We start from the raw sequence: 22,734 nt of genomic DNA, 5'->3' as shown, positions 1-22,734 counted from the left end.
GTGTCCGAACCGGCAGTTGATGAGGTGGACCTTATTCCTTCAGTTGTATGGGTTGGACATCAGGCATATTAAGGGCAAGGATAATGTTGTGGCGGATGCCCTTTCACGTGCTCCGATGGAGTAGTGTTGTCTTTGACCCGCATCTTGACTGCCAGTGTGCAGCCTTGTTGTTGTGTTTTTCTGTTTTGTTTTTTTGTGTGTACCTGTTAGCAGTTAGCACCTGTTAGCATTGGTAACTGTCTTGTGGAACTTCGGGGATCCCTTCTGGGCCCCCGTCTTAAGGGGGAGGGTGTGATGATCCCTGTGTCATCTAGGGGTGTGTCTGCTGTGAGTGTCTCAGGCCTGTCTCTCCCAAGCTGCCTTGATTGCAACTCAGTGCACCTGGGCCCGGTGCACTGAAGCTGATAAAAGCTGTGGCCACTCATTCACTCACTCTCTGCTTCTTCCTACAGGCAACCACTCTGGTCTGGTTTGGTAATGTTTTAGTTTCTTTGCTTTGACGCACTCTCCAACACTTACACATACACACTCTCCCACACCCATCATTTATTACTCACACATAGTACTGATATCACTGACATTCACACTCCATATGTTATTCTTATTTAGTTATTTGCTAATTTGGTCTAATTTGGTTTGATTTGCTTCCAATAAAATATCTTTTGTTAACCGTTCATCATGGTGTGTCTCTCTTTTGTTATGGCCACTTGAGCCGGGTCGTAACAGGTACAGTTTCTGCTCATTACATGCATACAGTCTTCATCAAACTAAAACTGCAGTGCCTGTAAAACACTTCATATTTACATTTATCTCATGAAATCTTGTGATATTTCAGAGAGACTTCTGCTTAACAAGGCTATAACAAACAGACCGGATGAAGTGAAAGGTAAAGAGACACTTCTGACACTCATAGTAATAATGTGAGCCTGTCTGTGATGAAAATAATCACTTTTAATGGACATACAGTGACAGTGTTCGATTGCCCCATGTGCTAACATTACAGTTGTGTGGCTGCTGGCTGCTGCCCACTCCAGCAGTACTGGAGAAATTTCTGTTGTTCACATCAGTCTTTTTGACCAATTTACATGGAAATTAGGGTCCAGGTTGAAAAATGCCTAAGTTAACCTTTAACCTTGCCTACAAATTATGACTTGGCTCTACAAAGCAAGTCAATGCACTCAGTGGGTTGATTTAGAACAGGGGTGTCAAACATGCAGCCCGGGGGCCAGAACTGGCCCGTCGAAGGGTCCGATCCAAGCCACTAGATGACTTTGCATGCCTAATATTGATGCACTTGTGAAGGCCAAGAGATGCCATGTTTCAGGAGCAAGTTAAACAGTGAGTACATACTTCATATAAAATGCTGCCTCAGAGCTTTTTCCACCCTGACGAGAATCCAGTTCTCTGAAAAAAACAATGAATACTTACTGTGGCCATAAAATTGTGCAAAAATATTGTCTACCAGCAGCTCCAGTACAGAAGTATCTCTATCACACTTCTGTCTTAAAACAATATGGGTGGAACCCTGTTACTAAAGCACTGACAAAACTTCAGATTGTAAATGGTTTGTAAGGCAGGGGATGACTTAACCTGCTCCAATAGCTTCCACTTTATTGAGTGAAAATTTCTGTGAAAAATGCACATGGAATGAAAATGAAAAGTAGACTGACTGCATGTAGAAAAACAGAGACATACTGCTAAAGTTGCATATATTTTTCTCAGGATATAGCGGGCTATTTATCATTTGTTTTGTAAATGTTCTTATGCCAGAGCAAATAAAACATGAGCTCAAAGATTGTCTGGTATGATTCAGTCTTACTTCATTCATATGAGCATAATCTGGTAGAAATGTGGACACTGATGACTCATAGAATGTCCTGAAAAATGCCTTGATGCCATAAAAGGTACTCTGAGCAGGTTATAATGCAATTTTATACCAAAAATTAGCCCTAAAAACATATTGTGCCACCTAACATTACATAAACGCATAATCAGATATGAAGAGTTTATTCACACAGGGCATGCAAGATGAAATGTACATGACCATTTTGAAAGAAAAAAAAACTAATATACACAGGCATTACTCAGTGGAAAATGTTTAATTATGAAAAAGCCTTATAAATCTATTGCAGTTTCATAAAAGTTTGGCTAAAACAGCTGATTGGAGTCTTAATGAGCCATACTACCCAACAACATTTTGTAGTATGATCGCCTGGAAGTTTTTCTATCTTTTATTTCTGCATTTGATGGATGGTGTGCTACTGGGTTAGTAACTTTTATTACATGCACACTTGTTTTCACCTTGGAATTATGAAAAGCAGTTGCTATGGTGAACACCAAGATCCAAACAACATAAAATCTGTGAGAGTAACTGCTTTCAGTAAGGATATCTCAGCCTCTGATGCTTTGATTTTGACCAGAAGTATCCCTTAAAATAACACATTGTAACAAAAACATATTTCTAATGTGTTTCCAGTGTAATGTCTCAAACCAAATTTTCAAATGCACTGTGACTCATCAGAGTACTTTCAATGTGTTGTTAAGCTTTTAAAGGAGCCAGTTTATTTAATCATTAATACAAGTTTTTGATGTACTTATCTAAATTGTATTTGGCTATAACAAAGACACATTGTGTCCTAAAGCCTTTTTAATCACACTATTTAAACTTATTACCACTTTGTCCACACTTACTTAATGTTCTTTCCCAGACTTGACCAAACTGATTCATGAAAGGAGTGAGCTTTGCTGACGGGGAGCCTCTCCAGATGTTCTGTCAGAAAAGGGAAATGATCAAATCATCCATCTACAGTCCAAAGAATTAAAGACAAGTTTCCATAAAATCACAGATGTCACAGAGGATAGATTGGCGTATTTATTGGATAGTTAAGATACAGTTTGTTTTAAAGCACTTGGACAAGATGTGTCAAATACACCACACTTGTACAAACATACACATTGCACTCAGTATTGAATCAACAAGATCAAAACACTCAGTATAAGGACCAGACCATGAGCAGATCTGAAGCAAATGCATCAAAGAACTCAGCTGCACATAAACATGGGAAAAAGTTCTTCAATAAAAGCACCCTTTAACAATAACTTTACACAAAATTGCTGTCTTTGTCCTTCACTTGGCTGATGAAGGTCTGACTCCTCAACTCTTATGACATTAAGAAAACCTGGGCACAACCAGATAAGGGGGCAGGTGTTTAAATAATGCTCATGACAAATTACAGTGCCCAGTTGTTTAGGCTGGGTTGACAGTGAGAAAAATATAGAATAACACTCGTCTCAGCCTTTAAAGGTCCAGTGTGCAGGATTCAGGGGGTTTATAGGGGGTTATCATTTTTGAGTGCCTTCTTCAGTTTAATTGTAGTTCATTGTACTACACTGTTGTTTTTATCATTTGTTTTATAGCACTTTGAGATTCCCCGGAATGTAAAGTGCATTATAAATAAAATGTATTATTATTATTATTATTGGCAGAAATGGAATATAATTTCAAAATTATTATTTCTTTAGTGTATGATAATCTGAAAATAAGAACCGTTGTGTCCTTCTCACTTTAGAATCAGACGATTATATCTACAGAAGGAGCAGGTCTTTGTTTACGGTACCATGTTGCACCACTTTGTTTCTACAATAGCCCAGAATGGACAAACCTAACAGTGACTCTAAATCGGGATATTCACGTTTTCTCATTGGCCACTGTAGTAAGAACCCCAGCTGCAATGAGCAGTGTCGGAGGCTTTTTTATTCAGTGTTTCTTGCACTTTAAATCACCTGGTCTAGACCTTTGTGGATAATTTGGCTTCCGCTGAAAACCTCCTTAACGGGTGGATCTTATGTTATCGGAGAAAAAAGGTGACCACACAATAGCATGTGTTGGACTAGCCAACTGCAGCAACATGCCAAATTAGGTCAGAAATACCTGGATTTGTAATGTGACACTGTGTTATTCAGTCTTTTCACCATCATCTAGTCTGTTTCTTTTTAGAAAGGAAGAGACCTCTCCGGATAATTCGGCTCACGGTAAAAACCTTCTGAATGTCTGAATCAGAAAAAGGTGAGCACACTAACATGCTGTGGGTGAGCTGCCTGTCTCCAAGATGCCGAACAGCGTTGGAGATGTACTGATTTGTAACGTGAAACTGTTTTATTCTGTGTTTTTAGTGGTTCTAAAAACACAGACCGCAGAAAATTTGGCCCTTGATGGAAAACCCCTGACCAATGAATTCTGGCCAGGAGAAGCTTTAGCTGGTTGCAATCTGCAGTTCATCACTAGATGCCACTGAATCCCCCTAAATCTGACAGACTTCACCTTTACGGCCTGTATCTGATTTTCAATTAAATTAACACAAATCAGTTTTAAGGGCTGCTGAAGTTGCCAGCTTTGCACAGTTGGTAACTCACTCTTTACTTGACATAATCATAACCACATTACATCAGCATATCAACAGCAGAATCACCTTGCAGCTGTATACAGTAGCTATTGCTTTCCTATGGAGAGAGTGGCAACTTTAATGGTAAAAGGACCTGCATTTGTATAGCACCTTTCTAGTCATCCGACCACTCAAAGCGCTTTAACACTACATGTCACATTCTCACACACATTCATACACTGGTGGCCGAGGCTACCATACAAGGTGCTACCTGCTACTCAGTTAAACATTCATACGCATTCACACACTGATGGCACAGCCATCAGCAGCAATCTGGGGTTCAGTATCTTGCTCAAGCACACATGCAGACTGGACACACCACACCACACTCAAAATTTAAATCTCACCGATCAGCCACCTGAAGACACAGGCTGCTGATTTAAAATTCAGTCTTGACCTTCGACACAGCAGTAAACAACAATCTTTCTTTTTGTCCACATTTTTCCTACATTCTCTTAACAATAGTTGAGTCCCAAAAGACACATGAATAAAATGACACATAAGCCTTAATAATGTAAACTTTTTTAAATCAGAAGGGTTTTTTGAAACAAATACATCTGCTAAAAAAAAAAAACAGTTTTAATGTATGAAGTACACTACAAAGGTATACTGTGGAGAATTTTCCTAAAAAATGCATAGATTCATACTTAAGTAATCTCTCTCAATCATCACTCTTGATTTTATCTACAGATACTCGGCCCCTGCCTGTATTTTCTTCTTTTTTTTTGTTTGGGACATTTCTTGGAACAGCACATAGGTGAAGTTTGCAAAAATGCAAATATAGCCAGGCAAAATCCCAAGTGGACAAAGCTGGGGTTGGCTTTCACTTTTGCCAGCGATACAGTTTACAAACAGTCAACAATAGTATACCTTAAAACAGTCTGTAGTTAAGCAGTCTTAAAACTGCTAAACTTGTCTAATTAAGTTGATAAATGATTTGTCTGTTTCTGATCATGAGATTTTACAGGAGTCTGGCAGTAAGTACACATGGAATAACTTCATGTTTGCAGTGAAATATGTATTGGCATTTTTAAAGCGTATGTTTGTGATTTTGTATGTCTGATTTAGGCTGCCTTCAAGGACACATTTTAGACAAAAGACCAGTTAACTTGGGACAAAAGCCTTGTTCCTAATCTGGAAAAAGCTAATTTTTGGGATAGTGGTTAAGGTTAAGAGTAGGTTAAAGGCCCTGACACACCAAACCAACATCAAAGAACTAGTGGAGATGAAGGCCAGTGTTGTGTCTCCTTGAGTCGCCTGTGTCTTAGCCAAAAATCTGTATTTGAATACCCCACAATGACGACAGCTAACAGCAAACCATCCATGGATGTATTAGTAGAACTGGATACACAGTTGGTGGCTGGGCCCTGTTTATTCCCGTGAGAGGTACTCAGTGGCTTATGAAGCCAAAATGGTTCGACTGCAGCATTTTTGTATTATGCAGCCCATACTTCAGGTGCACTAGAGACTTATGGCAGCTGAGCATGACAGAGTGCGTCCGAATGTCTAACTTCGGCTAACTGCCGCTTGATATTAAATTTGATAAAATAATTTAATCTTGCTGGCTCTTCCAGATTTTCGAAATGTTATCAGACTAAATGGATCAAATCCTGATTGTGAAAGTCATTTTGAGGCCGTAGGGCACCACATGACGGGCCCAGGAAATTGCAGTACCACTGTTTGGCCAATATGAAAACTGGCTTCAAAGCATAGCAGCAGGTAGTGGTAATCTGTATTTGGAAGACCAACAGGACAGATTCGACACACTGGTTACCTAGTTCTGACACCAACAACATAACCCTCTTAACTTTGAGCTGGACTGCCAATCAGAGTAATTTTATTAAGCTATGGACTCCAAGGTTGCCAATGCCATTTGAATCAGCAAAAAAAAAAAAAAAAAAGCCATCAAGGGCTGACTAGTGCCAATGGTCCAGGACACTTGCAAACAAAAAACAAAACATGGCACTCACTAATGGGCCAGCATTAATTCACGGCTGTCAGCTTGGTGTGTCAAAGCCTTTATAACTATCTCTATAATGTCCCAAGAAGTGAGCTAACTAAACCTGCATATCTGTCTAGTACTCAGAGTATGGTGTCCTCTGTGATGTGGTTCTGGTGCTCTGGCTGCTGCTCATGTGTTTCTTCAGACAGGGGATCCTCTTCGCCAACAGCCTTTTAAAGTGGCTCTGGAACTTCTTTCCCACGAATGTGTAAAACACAGGACTGATGCAACAATACAGATAGGCTATGTTCCGCGTTACATACAGTGCATAGTCCAAGCTCTCTGTGGCAGAACATGAGCTATCATCATCACTGGGGCTGGAGATCTGAATAGCTCGAAGCAGGATGACAATGTTGTAGGGCGTCCAGCAGGCAAAGAAGGTAAAGATGATGATGAAAATGAGCTTGATGGCACGACACTTCTCCTTCATGCGGGTGGCCAGGATGCGGATGGTGATGCTGATGTAGCAGTACATCACCATGAACAGAGGGAGGAGGAAGAAGAGCAGGAATTGCTGGTAATAAGTGACCAAACGCCAGCGCTCCATGGTGCTCTCAGGGTATCCTGACTCCTCACATGTCAGTCCATTGAATGGACTGCTCCCCACATTTTTCAGAACCAGCTCTTTTACACTTGCCACAATACTGATGCACCAAACTACCACTGACGAAATGATGGCATAGGCCTTTTTCCTGCTCTTAGCAGCTGTCACTGCATGCACCACTGCAAGGTATCGGTCAAATGTCATCAGCGTGAGGAAGAGGATGGAGCTGTAGAAGCCGATGAAGTAGGCACTGCTGACTATCTTACACATAGCCAAGCCAAAAATCCATTCAGACAGATGGTACGTTGCCCAGAAGGGGAGGCTGGAGGCGAAGAGAAGGTTGGAAAGGACCAAATTCAGGAGGAAGATGTTTGTCACCGTGCAGAGCTTTTCATACTTGTAGATGATGAAGAGGACAAGCCCGTTGCCAAGGTAACTCAGGAGGAAGTTGGTATAGTAGAAAGCTGGGATAAATTTCGCACCAAAGTGGTTGACAGCCTGGTTTGCACAGAGCTGGACATTTTCACTGACAACATAGCTCATGTCAGTGCTGTTAATGGCCTCCTTGAACAGATCCTCAAAGAGCAGAAATTCGTCGCTCATGGCTGGTGTTTGACCTGTGAGACATTAAAGATCCATGTGAGTCTATTTGTTGGCAGTGGAAGACACTTCACATAAAACACAACTCGTCCTTATCACATATAAAGAACTGGACGTTAGCTCAACTCTCACATGTAACAAATGCTTGATAGTTTTCAAACCTATACAACCAACACATTCTCATCCCAACTGAGCAAATATTGCCGCTTTGTCAGTGTCGTTTATGTCTACATATGACACACTAGGTACCATTCTGGTTTGTTGTTGATGTTACACCCATTACATGCACTGGTTCCTCTCTAAATATACAGTAAAACACCTCATGTTTTCATTTATTTTCTTCTACAACAAAAGTTGTGGTTAGGTTTAGAGAAAGACATGGTAGTTTGGCTCAACATTCATACGGGAAGTGAACACCAGGCGTCTGGGTGAACATCTGGGATTTGTTGGACACATCCACCTCCCGCCTGCCCTACAGGGACTTTACAGCTGAGAGTGACTGGCAGCCTATCATACCACCATGAAAGGTTCCATCCAGCTGCCTTACAAACCGACGCCGTCCGGCGTATCATCCTGCCATGAAAGGTGGCTTTTGGTATCAGTGTCTGATGCTGACATCACTGACTAAACAACAATATTTGACGATTTGAGAATGAGAACAAGCTGATAAACACTTCATTAAGTCAATCATGTCTTTTTTTCTTTTTGGTTTACAGACACACACACACACACACACACACACACACACACACACGCACCTGAAAAAAACTCTGTTTCTGATGTGTGATTTTTAGTAGCCCCTTGTCAAGGAAACTCAACACACTGTATTAGATAATTAATACATTAATTAACACAAACTGATGAAGATCAGTAGGCTAAACATGTTTTTTATTGTGATTTATGACCCTTTATAAATAATAATAATAATAATAATAATAATAATAAAGCCTGTTTCTAAAAATCTTGGTGTGATGTTTGATAATGATTTTTGTTTTGAACAACATATCACTAAGTTTATCCTATGATGTTTTTAGCACCTTAGAACCATTGGTAAAATAAGATCTATTTTAACTTTGAAAGTTACAAAACTGTTGTACATGCTATAATCTCTTTGCATCTTGATTTTTGCAAGAGCCTTTTTTCTTGCCTTAATCAAAAAAAACCTTGCACCGATTACAGATTGCACAGAGCTCAGCCACTAGGCTTTTCACCAAAACCAAGAAGTATGATCAAATCACACAGGTTTTAGCCTCTTGACATTGGCCCCCTGTTTGTTTTAGGGTTGACTTTAAAATCGTATTCATTACATTTAAGGCTCTTCATGGCCTGGCTTCAGATAACATTTCAGACCTTTCAGTCCCTTATGAACCTTTATATAGTCTGAGATCCACTGGCAGAGGTCTTCTGCTTGTTCCAGAGTCTAGGCTGAAGACTAAAGGGGGCAGAGGGTTTGCAGTCAGGGCCTGAGACTCTGGAACTCTGGAACGACCTGCCTGAGGATATAAGGCTGTCTGAGTCACCAGCCTCATTTAAGTCTCTCCTAAAAACTTTTTTCTGTAGGAAAACATATCCTGAGTTTATCTGAGCTGTCTTTCAATTTTATTGCTATCTTATTGATTTTATTTCCCAATCATTATCTTGATTTTAGTTTCTAGTTTTGGCCTCTCCTTGTGTTTTAAATGTTTAGTTTTATTGTACAGCACTTTGTAACTGTGTTTTGAAATGTGCTATGAATAAAGTTAATTATTAATAATCATCAGGTTTGAACTGTTTATTGTAACAGTGAGTGCACATTGAAATGAACGTGTCTGTTGTGAAACAATAACATATGTATACAGGCATTACTCAGTGGAAAATGTTTTATTATGAAAAATCCCTCATAAATCTATTGCAGTTTCATAAAAGTTTGGATGAAAGAGATGATAGGGTCTTAATGAGCCATACTACCCAACAACAGCGAGCAGTTACTATGGTGAACATCAGGATCCAAACAACACAGAACCTGTTTGAGTAGTTGCTTTCAAATTTTAAAGTACAGAGCAGTGTTATGGAATAACTGACAGTTTCACCACTGGCTTATGCCTGGTTCGTCATCTTGTTTTTTTTTTTCTTTTAACCCTTTCAAAACAGAGAAGGGAAACTGCTGACTGAGCATTAAAAAAGTCCTGACTCTCCCAAATGGTGCGCAATAGTACTTGTTCCTAGAAATGAGTCATTTCCAGCTTAACTGGGCTGACTTTTAGTTTGCACATCTGAACTTTGAGAGTTGAGTTTCTGAAGAGTACTGTCAAGCAACAAAAGTGCTGCCATCTAATTTTCATCTCAAAAAAAAGAAACACAATAATTCACAATTTGAATTGTTGAACTGGGCTCACAGTCCAAAGAAATTAATTAGTTAACATTCCTGTCTTCCGTTTTTCTTTTAAATAAAATAAAATCATCATTAACTTGCCAATATTGCCCAAGACTGGTTGAATGCTTTAATTTGATGTGTTGTTTTAAATTTGTTGTCAGTGTGGTTGACATTTGGACTTGTTTTTTCAGGCCCTGCAGGAACAATTGCATGTAGATCTGAGATTTTTTTTCCTGTGGAAGCTGTACTGATTTGTTTATAAAAGTCTTCAAAAATTCATATCACCTAGCTTCAGCAGTAAAGGTTGCTGCGTTGTCTGAAGTGCCGTTAGGACTCGCCATGCCAGCGTTGTGTGTGCTGGCAGGTAAATGCTAGAATATACTCATACAATGGAGTGCTTTGCATTAACCCACCCTACTGTGCTGTGACTACACGCTGTGAATACTGCGTCAAGGTTAGATGTGGGCAAAGAGTTCAAGGTTAGGGTTAGTACTAGCCTCACAGCACAGTAGAGCAGGACTAGGCTAAACACTAGCCAGATTTTCGGCGAATGTTGGGCTGCGAGCGTTTAGACACACAGAGCCAGATTGGCGAGTTGATCCAAGGCGCCCAATTTTCCGCCACATAGGGGTTAACATATTCGTGGACCTTTTTGGTTTAAAAAGAACAAGGCACCCTTCCGCCACGGGAGGGGCTGTTGATGACTTGTGGGAGGAGCTGTTGATGATGCCGCACGTGCAACCCACTGATGGTGGACTAACAGGAAACAGCTGATAGCAGGAATGAGCAGCTAGTAGCAAGAGGGAAACGCAAACCTGACAGACACTGAAAAGATGAGGAACTGGGGAGACAAGGAATTGCATGCCCTCCTTGCCCTTGCAAATGAAGAGGACATTAACCGCCAAGTGACGGGAACGGACAAGGTCGGGCCAATTTATGAGAGTATCGCCGAAGGACTGACCAGCCGTGGCTTCCCTCGGAGTACATCACTGTTTACATCCAACGCTGAGCTACATGTTTTGTTACTTGCTCACGGCCCCCATTACCCCGAAAAAGGCACATTCTGTGAACAACAGTAGGTAGGCAGCATATCGCTGCACTCCCCGACTTTGTTTTTATACTGCCAATGCTGAAAGAAGACTGATTAGGCTTTCCTGCAAATTTGCACAATTCCTATTTAAAAAGGGCTACTGTCATTCGGTGGGTAAATTCTAGCATCTACTATGTTGGTATGCTGGGTGCTGTAAATCCTCGAGTACTATAAAATCTGTGGCATTAACTGTTGCGAGAGTGAACAATGCTCACGCTCAAGTTCATAGGTTGCAAACTCATGAATAAAGTGCACCATTCGCCAAAAAATATGAGCGCATTCAATGAATACACTCTTTTAGCGCACAACACTGGTCAAAAGTGATTTACAAATCTCTGATGCATGTACACTAGACTCTAAAAGCACAGGATTTCACCAGGAGACAGTGCCTTCCGTCCTGCAGAGTGTTTTGTGTCTCTGTTTTCGTCTGCATGTGTTAGGGGATCTCGTCACTTTTCGAATAAGCTAGCAAAGCCTGTACACAAAGTTGTTTATTAACCTAACCTTTGCCTTTATTCCAAGATTAAACCTACAGCAGACCATGGGCTGGCTGAGAAAGTATGGCCACAGAGTTCGCTGAAGCTTGCACTGCCATGCTCTGCAAAACCACGCCCATCTGGGTGAAACCCTGTGTTTTTAAGGAGTCCCGCATGTTCACAGCAAGAACACCTTGGGGTCCAGTGTTTTACTAAAAGTTCAACATAATATTCAATCCCCTTGGCATTTATTTTGTTGCATTGCAACCTGTAAATTAAATGGATTTTTATTTGGATATTTTGGTAATGGACCTATACATTGTAGTCAGAATTAGTAAAGTGAAATGAAATTGTTGTCAGACCGATAGCCAGTGGATTTCGAGGTTGTTCGCATGTCCATGCAAAGTAGGTGGGGCCGGGAGCTTGCCGACATTGTAACCACTAATGGCTAGTTAAACTTGCTCTCCTGTTAAAGTAGTTCAGCTACTGACAGGACAATTTCCAAGGTTTATTCAAAAGGCATATTTGAACCATGGAATCTGTAATAATGGTCTGCAAAACCATTGCTCTGTACAATTTTTACTTTGACAAAGAAATTAAATATAAGTAAAGTAGTCCATACCCACTGAGTACAGCATACCATACCATGACTTAGTCATACCAAAAATTAGAAAAAACAAACAAATATTCGGCCACAGGGGGAGCCACAGCGATCGGTCGCATTTTAGCCATTTTTAAGCATTTTTCTGTTGTTATAGCGCCACCCAGTTGCCAATCAGAGTTAAATTTCTCCAGTCACCTTGAGGCGTCCTGTTCTACATATCTGCCAAGTTTAGTAAAAATAGATATGGCCGTTAGGCCTAGATAAGAAATTAGCTGTCTAGCACTCCCATTTTGTTTGATGGGGTCAATAATGGAGGGGTCCTCTCAGATTATGTGTGGTCATATGCCTACAAAGTTGCGTGGTGATAGGTGAAACCCTTGAGATGTTATATTATGTGATGAGCCACGCCCTCTGCAACATTCATTGCCTCATAGAAGCTCAGTTTTAAGTTTTCCAACTTTTGCCAAGAGGGAACTTTAGATATTGGTCCCTAGATTAGGTTCACCGAGTTTCATGCAGATCGGTCAAACTTCCTAGGAAGAGATCAATTTGAAGTGTTTTTCAAAAAATTCAAAATGGCGGAAAATCTATATAACCGGAAGTTATGAGTTCTTGATGCAAATTTGTTCCTCATGAGGAGAGGCATCTCTGTGCAAAGTTTCATGTCTTTACGACATACGGGGCATGAGATATGCCCATTCAAAGTTTGCAATTTCAATCGGTTGCTATAGCGTCCCCTTTGGCCAAATGATGTATTATTGCTTCATTCGCATCCTCCCATTACCCTCTAGCAGGGATTAATCCATTATTTCCTGCGGCGGGGGACAGGCTAAGTTACCTGTGAAAATGTTGACAGAAAGCTGAACTCGCCCACCCTACCCTCAGCTTCACGGTGATGCAGACCTGTCAGTTTACTGACACCATTTCCCTCAGTGAAAACGAAGCCTGTATTTACTTGTATTTCACAGATAAGAAACAATAAATAGTGAAGACAGTAAAGCCTCCACTAAAACAGCATTTTAAGTCGTGTGTGTGATCTATCCTTCAGGGATTTATACTTCAGGATTTATCCTGGCTTCATATGAGCAGAGGAAATCTCCGCTCAATGCTAGGCTAATTTATACAATGTAAAATGCCATAGGCTAGGACTAATAACGTTAGCATGTTGTATTTGCTTGGAAAACGTGTTTAGTATAAGACAGTTGTTTTGTCAGTGAATGTTGTGAGTTGTAATGGAACCAAATTATGTGCGTTTACCTTTGTTACATCTTGCTGTTGTCCCTGGTTTTATATGAGAAGAGGAAAAGATCGCTAGATGCTAGGCTAATTTATACAATGTAAGATGCCATAGACTTGTGCTAATAACGTTAGCATGTTGTATTGGTGGGGGAAAGTGTCCAGATAAAGGCAAGTACTTGTCTGTCAGTTCTGCGATTCACAGTGAAGTTGATTTGCATACTTGTGTTTGAAATTGTCTCTATTAAACCATATTTAATGTGTGTTTTGAATCAACTATATAAATAAAGTCTGATTTGAACTAAACTTTACAGCACTTAACAGAGTCCTCCACCACCGACTTGTTTTGGAGGTGTAACTGCAGAGTGACACAGACACACCACTGCAGAAGTAAAAAATAACATGCAAATTTTTTTTCCCCCACAACTAATTGGTTAGTTGAAGATTATGTGCGACTTTAGTTGACCAAGATTTTCTTTGGTTGACTACAGCCCTAGCTTCCTCTTTTTCCTACTAGCCTACTTCCTTGCTGGTTCTCCTTCCTCTCCAGTGGTCAAGACAGCTTGCTTTTAGTCAGCAGTATGAACTGACATGTCGAAAATGTATTCTTGATGTGACTGGTCTCACTTTAAGATCTGTATCAACTGGATAAAGAAAACAGGAAGTAGTTCTTTGCCTTCCTCTGCAATTTACGTATTTGCAAGCTGAACTATGTGGAGCTCATGTTAAGATCTCCTGTCATTTCAGGTGTAGCCCTCAGAAAGCTGTGTTTATTTTTTTGTACACTGTTTGACAATGTATAATGTATATTGACACATAAGAGTGTGTTGTTTTTTATGATAGCAATCAGTGAGCCAGTGGTTAGCTATGAATACAGTGCAGATTTATCACAAGATACAAAGTGGATGTAAATTTGATTTATTCATACCTGACTTTGTATTTTATGTATTCTTACACTAATTCAACTGCCTGATATATCTCTGTGAAAATTTGTTAAAGGAGCACGGTGGCTCATTTCCTGGCTCATAACTGAGTGCATCTCTGTCAGTGTTTATCATCCGTTTTTATCAAATTTCTTAGTATCATAGCCGTGGGTATCTTACACATGCAGGTATTAATGATGATAATCCATCAATAAATGCACATCTAGTTTTCTCTTTATAACAAGCACTACAGTCTACAGACAGTATTTTTGTATTTTCAAAGCTCTGATGAACTGTTTCAGGACTTCCCTCAGTTAGAAAATCAATAAAGAAGATAATTTTGACTTATTACAATAACGATAGAATTTTGTTATCACCCTACTCACCCTTTAAAACTTGATTATCCTTCAGTAGCAAATATGCACACAATGGCATTAATAACAACCAAAAAAATCTTAAGATTATAAATAAAATATCTACCATTTTTGTAATATTAAACCATGCAGTAGTGTGTCTAGGTTGGGCTTAAACCTTATGAACCCCTCAGCAGGTTTGTCTATTTTACATTAAAGAATGGTCATAATGTATGATGTAATCATAAGATGTTGCAGTTACTTTAACATGAAAGTAGAAACCTGAATTTCTGTTTGTCATCACGACAAACTGTTACTGATTAGTTTTCGTATCATGAGTAATTTCAGTATTTCGTATGAAATTGAAAGTTAGCTTACAAGGGCTCTGTTTGATCTGATATGAAACTTCAATTTAAAGAGACATTTCATCCTCACCCTTCATTTGATATATAAAAATACCATATATGTGCCTGTTTTAAAATCAGAATTAACCAAAAAAATATGCATATAAACATTTAATAAAGAGGTGTAAAGCTCTGAGTACAGATTATAGAAAATAAAAAAAGAAACAAAAATAGAGTCTTGATGTCAGTTTTGTCAGGGCTGATTGAACTCACCAGTGCAGCTTAGCAGGAGTGCAGTACAACAGGCACAAAGACACACTGAGTGACTCTGGAGTGCTCAAGAGTTTTAGTGACAAAGAGACATCTGCTAAAGGGGTAGTCCTACAACAGACTGATGTGATACTGACTCTGTGTGTGTGTGTGTGTGTGTGTGTGTGTGTGTGTGTGTGTGTGTGTGTGTGTGCGCGCGCGCATGCCAGTCAGCTGTCATTCAGGCTTTAGCTGCAACTGTGTTTTTATTGACTGTAAATAGCATTGACTTACAGGCCTATAAGCCCATATCTCCCACATAGTAAACACTGTAAAATAAGACTGAATTTGCTTTACTTATTAAAAAGTGCTTTTCTGCAGTGATGTAATGTAGCTAAGTAATAATACTTTGTTACAATACCCAAGTATTTTTGGTGTATCTGTATTTTACCTGATTTTTCATATTTCTGTCAACTTTCACTTTTAGTCCAAAACATTTCCTGAATAAAATGTATACTTTTACTCCAATACAGTACATGTCTATGTATTGGAGTATTTTTCTCTAGTTCCACCTGATCATGACAAGGAGATTCAAGGAGACAAAGATCTGTGACAGGTAACTGTGCAGTGACTGCTCCACTACAGTGTGTCAGCCCTGGATAGTCAAATGTTTTCTTTAAATCCTTTAAAGAGGCAACAGATAGGATTCGGGGTTTTTTTTAGCTTGGCGCCATCTAGCGTCAGCAGTGTTGTTTGCACTGTCGCTAAGACCAAATTGACCGTGGGGATCAGAGATAATCAATAAAATGTAGGCTGTAAAGCCAGCAGTATACCTCTATGTATATGTAGAATGAGAAGGTGTGTGGACACTATACTAAATAAATGAGTAAAGAGACCGAGCAACAATTATCAGATTTATCTGAAGAAAAAAACAAATAGTAATGCAAACAATTATACCAGAATGCACAGTACCAGTACAAACAGCTCACAGTAAATTATACCAATATGCACAGTATCAGTACAACCAACAGACACGTAAGGGATAATGTATAGTGAGCCGGTGACTGTTGAAAAATAACTCCCGACAGGGGAATGGAACCCTGACGCACAGCAGAGTTATTTTTTCAACAGTCACCGGTTCACTATACATTATCCCGCTTAGAACATGGCTTACTACTAAAAGATTCAAATGTTATGGTGCGTTCCAGGCAGGCTTTTGAACTCGTAAGTCACGACTTCAAGTCACGAGTTACAACTCTGTAATGTTCCAGGAAAGTTACGGCAAACTGCCAGTTACTTCCTGTTTAACATTGAACATGGCGAACCGTTTGTTTGTGCTTCCCCATTATTGCTATCTCCAAGGTGCCTGCTCCTTGCTCATTTGAGTGACGGCACATAAGGTCACTGTCCGAGGGCTGCCGTAGAATGGCAACGAGGATGTCAGCCGACCAACACCCGTTACCTGGTCCCTGGTTGCGGCGATTTGCGATGCTGGCCAGCCAGGAATGAACTAGCAGCCAGTACAGTTTAGTCCTCTCTCGTCTAGCTAACATTTAGCCGTGTTTCTTCCATTAGAAAGAAAGCTAGCTGGACTTCAGTTTTGAAGCCTCTTTGGTCACGGAGCTCCCGCCATGTCTCGAACACCACTGACTGAGGTTTACTCTTGTTTTTCCTCTTCTTTTATCACTCTCATTTTTGCTCTTCTTTGCCTCCTCAGACAGAGGAGCTCGTTTTCTTTTGGGAGGCTGTTTTCCACTTGTCTCCAAACTTTGTCCGTCTGCCATTGTGCTCCTGACTCAACTATCTCATGCCCTGGCCAGTTCCTCATAAGGACCAGCTCCAGTCCCTGATTGGCTGACTGACCAGTTTGGCAATACATGACGCATTTCCTGCTGTAAAGCAGATATTTTCCGCGAAAATTTGTCCCCGGTAGCAGAAGCTTATTGCAAAGATTGCAAAGCCATTAAATAACCTATGTAAATGCTGATAGTCTGATTTTACTGTGTATACAACCCTGTGCAACCCACATTATTTTCATAATGATATATATAGGCAAAAATGCTGTCTGTTGCTTCTTTAAGTTGTCAAGAAGACCTTGTTTTTGTTTCAAGTGTAATGTATGATCTATTTTTAAGGTGGTGTACATGTCTGTCCATCCATCCATCCATACTTCCATTTTCATCCGGGGCCAGGTCTTGGGGGCAGCTGGCTGAGCAAAGTACTCCAGATGTCCCTCTCCCCAGCAATGCTTTCACACTCCTCTTGGGGGACCCAAAGGTATTCTCAGGCCAGATGAGATATATAATTCCTCTAGCGAGTTCTGGGTTTGCTCCAGGACCTCCTACCACTTCGACATCCAGAGAGCCTCTAACGGGAGACGAACCACCTCAATTGGTCCCTTTTAACACAAAGGAGCAGCAGCTCAACTCCGAGCTTCCTCTGGATGTCTAAGCTACACACCGTATCTCTAAAACTGAGCCTAGCCCCCCTACCTATGACCATAGGTAAGGGTTGGGATTTAGATGGACCAGTAAATTAAAAGATCTGCCTTCCAATAAGCTCCCTCTTCATCATGACAGGCAGTGTCTGCATCACTGCTAATGCCACACCAAACCACCTATCCATCTCATGTTCTCACATTACCCTCACTGATGAATAAAACCCCAAGAAAACCCCTAGAACTCCTCTGCTCCCAACCTGGAAGTGGCAATCCAGCAGAAAACCATGGCCTCAGTCTTGGAGGTACTGACTCTCCTTGCGACCGCTTTACACTTGGCTGCAAACAGCCCCAGTGCCTGCTGCAAACAGCCCCAGTGCCTGCTGCAAACTGCCCCAGTGCCTGCTGGAGGTGACATGTGATGAAGCCAACAGAACTGCATCATCTGCAAGGAACAGAGATGTAATTCTGAGATCCCCAAACAGGACCCCTTCCTCTTCCCAACTGTGCCCTGAGATCTTGTCCATGAATATCACAGGATTGGTAACAAGGGACAACCCTGGCGGAGGCCAACACAGACTGAAAACATGTTTGACTTTTTGCTGATTATGTGGACGCAGCTCATATCAACAACCTAGTACTCCTAAGGGCTAAGGGACAGGGTCATAAGCTTCCTCCAAGCCTGAAAAAGTCAGAGAAACACCGGTCCACTGTTCCACGGCCAGGATGGCATCCACATTGGTCTTGAATCTGAAGGTGTGCAAGTTAAGATGAAATTAACTTCATAATCCTCTGAATTCTGACTACTTGTTTTTTGTTTTTTTTTCTTTTACAGTGGCACAGGTCTGCAAGCAGGAAAACTCAGCTTTCTCACTTCAGTCGACTGAATTTACCATCAACACTGACTAGACATCCACAAAAAAGGTGACGAATTTTCCCTTTAATTCCAGGCTAAAATGACTGCAACAGAGATAGAATGTTTGCATAAGTACACTGTGCTCTTGCACAATATTAAAAAAAAAACCTCCAAACACTTCCCCGAAGAGCAGTTCAGAGGATGAGAAATTGTAGTATGTGGAAGAAGTGCAAAACAGCTGGTTAGAAATTATACAGATTTGAACAGCTACAGTTTCCTTTGCACTTCCTGTGCCATATTTCAGTTCTTTCTTCCTGTTCAACTGAAACTACAAGACTGAGGGTAAATTGGTTGGCCTGTATTGCCAAGTAACTGAAAAAAAAAGGCAAATGTTGTTCAAAGGGCAATGAACCTGTCAAGTTGCAGTAGAAAGGCAAACACAGTTTATTCACAGACATTCCAAAATATAGACCATTTCAAACATGACAACATACATTCTAAATGGGTCCTTTTGTATTACCTGTTGCAAAGTTTGTTAATGCAGTGGCTGTGACAGGAGGGGAACAGGGATAGGTGTAGATCACAGTATCATAGGTGTAGTTGAGAGTATCGTAGGTGTAGATTAGAGTATTGTAAATGTAGATTAGAGTTTATTAGGCATAGAGCAGAGTACTGTAGATGTTGATTAGAGTATCACAGGTGTAGATTAGAGTATTGTAGATGTAGATTAGAGTATCATATGTGTAGATTAGAGTATTGTAGAAGTAGATTAGAGTATTGTAAATGTAGATTAGAGTTTATTAGGCATAGAGTATTGTAGATGTTGATTAGAGTATCATATGTGTAGATTAGAGTATTGTAAATGTAGATTAGAGTTTATTAGGCATAGAGTAGAGTATTGTAGATGTAGATTAGAGTATTATAGATGTAGATGTAGGTGTAGATTAGGGTATAGTACAGGGGTGTCCAAACTTTTTTTGCTAAGGGCCCACTTAGTAAAGGTGATGTGAATAGCCTCACTTCTTCTGTATTAAAGTTAGAAAAGTCAATCAAAAGTTAGTCAAATATGCTTTATTGTTGAATATGCTTAAAGAAAAAAAACAGCCTACTTCACAGCTTTCCATTGATGGATTTTCATTTATTTATTGAAAAAAAAGGGGGGGGGGTGCACATAATTACTCCAGTGAGTATAAGCTGTGCTGAGTATTTTAATCGGCCGCGGCACTGACAATCCAGCTGCGGTGGCTGATCTGGCGCCACTCATGCCAAAAATTGGGCCAAATGTCACTTGACCACGGAGCAACTGAATCTGCCTCACAGTAAGGAAAGTTGCGATCAGCTGATTTTGTGTAGTGTGTGCACTGTGCACAGCGATGTTTACTCCTTCGTGTGTTAAGAAGAAACATGCGTAGACAAGAAAGTCAGTGTCACTTCTCATTGATGTTACGCATTATTGATATTTGTCGCACCTGCATACCTGCATACCAGTTAAGTGCACCCCTGCTTAGTAACACATGAATACTGTGTAATATATTTTCAGCTCACCTAAAATGGGAACGGTATTGCACTCAGTGGGAGCAGTGATGCTGCACTTTGGACTGAAGGATGGCTGGCAAGTCAAGAGTAAACTTGGTGGTTGAGATGCAAAGGACATCACAAAGATGGCTGTTGGCCATATGCTTCTCAGTCTGCTTGTGTTCAGCATTAACAGAGAAAATGTTTGCTCACATGCTGAGCCGAACAGACTTGCCACTTTTGCATGGCGTCTCATCAAAGGAAACTTTTCCTGTTCCAAGCTCTGATAGAAGTCGGGGAGTGAGAGATACTGATGTTGATTCTTCAGCGAATCATCACACTGCATTATGATGAGTTCTTATTGCAGATTCTCTTCACCCATGGTAAATTTTTTCTTTGATTGCCCTTTTTTGGTGGAGGAGCTGCCTTGTTCAACAGTAGCTTGCCCTAGTGTTAAAACTAAGAAGTACAATACAGTCATGCACAAGTTTCACGAGTGGGCCATACTCCATTATATTTCTAGAATTTCCTGCGGGCCAATTTAAAATGGACTGCGGGCCGTAGTTTGGACACCCCTGGTATAGTAGATGTAGATTAGAGTATCATAGGCGTAGATTAGAGTATTGTAGATGTAGATTAGACCAGCTCATTACTATGCACAAATGTACTGTATTTATTCAGGTGCCATCAGACACCTCTCCACAGGGGCCACTTAGCAAGTGCGCAAGCCTGGAGGAGTGCCTTTCTTTTGCTGAAGGACCTGCTCCACAAAATGTCTGTGCGTGGCACTGTTTTCAGTTGATGCTGCACAGAAGCCACACAACTCTCATCTTTTTGAAGCATATTTATGGATGGGGCTGCTTTAAGCGACGGGTTGTCCGCAAGGCGTCCCCACAGTTTATGAATCATATCCACCCCTCGCTCCTTCACAGCTCCACACTCTCATCCAAATATGGTCACTTCCTGGTGACCAAAACCAGGATGGCAAAATGCTGAACTTGAGGCTTCCAGATGAGAGTACCAATGGGTGACGTCACGGTAGCTACGTCCATTATTTATACAGTCTATGGCTGAGACAGACCCAAGTCATCACTGCTGCTGCAATGTTGCATTTTTTTTTCAATTTCCAAATATCTTAGTGTTGTTATCACTTGATTACTAGCTTTATATTGTTATTGCATTGAGTAGGAGATGTGAACACATCTTTAATGAGATCGACCACAAGCACCTTTACCATCTACTCTGTAGCATTCATTTACTCACTGTCATTCAGTGTTTGGAGAATATTTCTACATCTTTGGCTTTTCACCATTTTGTCATCTGCTTAAGAAACTCTTAAGTCGCTTAAAAGTCCTCTTTCTTACTCCTAACAGTTTTTCATCTTAGGAGCTCTCTTAAGGGCGAAGACGCTTTGTGAATAACTTTTATCTTGAATCTAGTCTTCACTGCAAGGGGAAATTCTTAGAAAAAACATTATCATTTTGTTAATCATTTTTCTTAGAATTTTGTCACAAGTAGTAACTCTGTACTAAGAAGCTTTGTATATACGGCTCCATGTCGTTTTTAGGGCAAGTGTTAGAAACAGCATCCATAATAAGAATGTTTTGTATGTAAAGCTGGCCAAACATCATCTTTGACATTAGTAACCTCTGTAGTAGAGATGGAAATAACAAATCGCTTTGCAGATTTGAAGGTTTGCTCAGTTCAGTTCAAAAATTCAGTCATTGACTGTGTGGTTCATTCAACTAAGCAGCCATATCATCAGCATGTATAGTACATTAGTAAGCAAACACATCATCAATTCAAATGCACTTCACTGTGGGCAACAGTAAGTGCATTACTGTTCATACGGCCAAACATTTGGTGCCGATTCTTACTCCAGGTCAGTAGTATATTCAGACTGTTGCTAGTCCTGTCACGTTCAGTTCAGTAGAAAACTAGCCCACAAGCACTGTACATAAAGTAAAAGCTCAGCAACCCGTTAAAACTTTTAACAAGCTCTTTTTTTTGTGGATTAAAAACTACACTGTTCTTCTTGTCGGCATGAGGGTCAGTACTGTCTGTATTTTCATTCTAAAGTGGCCATTTCCTAACGCTGAGGACGGCTATGAGCTGAAACGCATCCGTTCGACTGCTGCTGTTCAATCCACTATATTAAAAAGTATTATATATATATACTTATTAGTGAGCGATGTCGGGTTTTTCTGCTTTGCTGTAATTTTATGGACTGGCACCCAATTACACTTTGAGACTTTTGAGTGAGCACGCCGAGTTTGCTGAAGACTTATCTCCGTACACAACAGTACTAGCCAGCCGGCCCTGACCACCCCAAGATGGCGGCGACATTGACGCACAGTAGCCACAGGAATGAGTCATCTATGATTATATACATCTATGGTCCAAACAACACAAACTACACGGTTCACTTGTCTGCACAAACTCGGCAACCAACCTCATGCTCTTACTTTCTCTCTTGCTCGCTCTCGGACATCTCTGATCTGACACACCTGAACCAATCAGCGACCAGTATTACTCTCATTTACACACACTACTTCCTCTTGTTACCAGGAACTCTTCACAATAAAACATTTCAAAATAAAACACATGTATAACTTCACAGCTGCATGTTTTTTTATAAACTTATTTATTACACTTTACTCTTTTTAATCTTTAATTAAATAACTTTTTAACCCTTTTAAACATATTTGTG

General features: G+C 40.4%; 1 protein-coding gene across 1 annotated transcript; it reads right to left on the bottom strand.

Annotated features, from left to right (window-relative positions):
- Window positions 1-2,858: 2,858 nt before the first annotated feature.
- ccr12a (chemokine (C-C motif) receptor 12a) lies at window positions 2,859-15,350 on the bottom strand. Its single transcript, XM_049599436.1, has 2 exons — window positions 15,241-15,350; window positions 2,859-7,605 (listed from the first exon to the last, which is right to left on the bottom strand). The coding sequence occupies exon 2, from the start codon at window positions 7,589-7,591 to the stop codon at window positions 6,518-6,520; it is 1,074 nt and encodes a 357-aa protein (XP_049455393.1). The 5' UTR covers window positions 7,592-7,605; window positions 15,241-15,350; the 3' UTR covers window positions 2,859-6,517.
- Window positions 15,351-22,734: the final 7,384 nt, after the last annotated feature.

Source organism: Epinephelus fuscoguttatus, linkage group LG15 (genome assembly GCF_011397635.1).
Source record: "Epinephelus fuscoguttatus linkage group LG15, E.fuscoguttatus.final_Chr_v1".
NCBI lineage: Eukaryota > Metazoa > Chordata > Actinopteri > Perciformes > Serranidae > Epinephelus > Epinephelus fuscoguttatus.
Note: the sequence above shows the minus strand (reverse complement) of the source record. Positions and strands in the feature narration are given on the sequence as shown.

Coding starts and splice junctions, on each gene's coding strand:
- ccr12a (XM_049599436.1), bottom strand. CDS start 7,591: ATGAGCGACGAATTTCTGCTCTTTGAGGATCTGTTCAAGGAGGCCATT.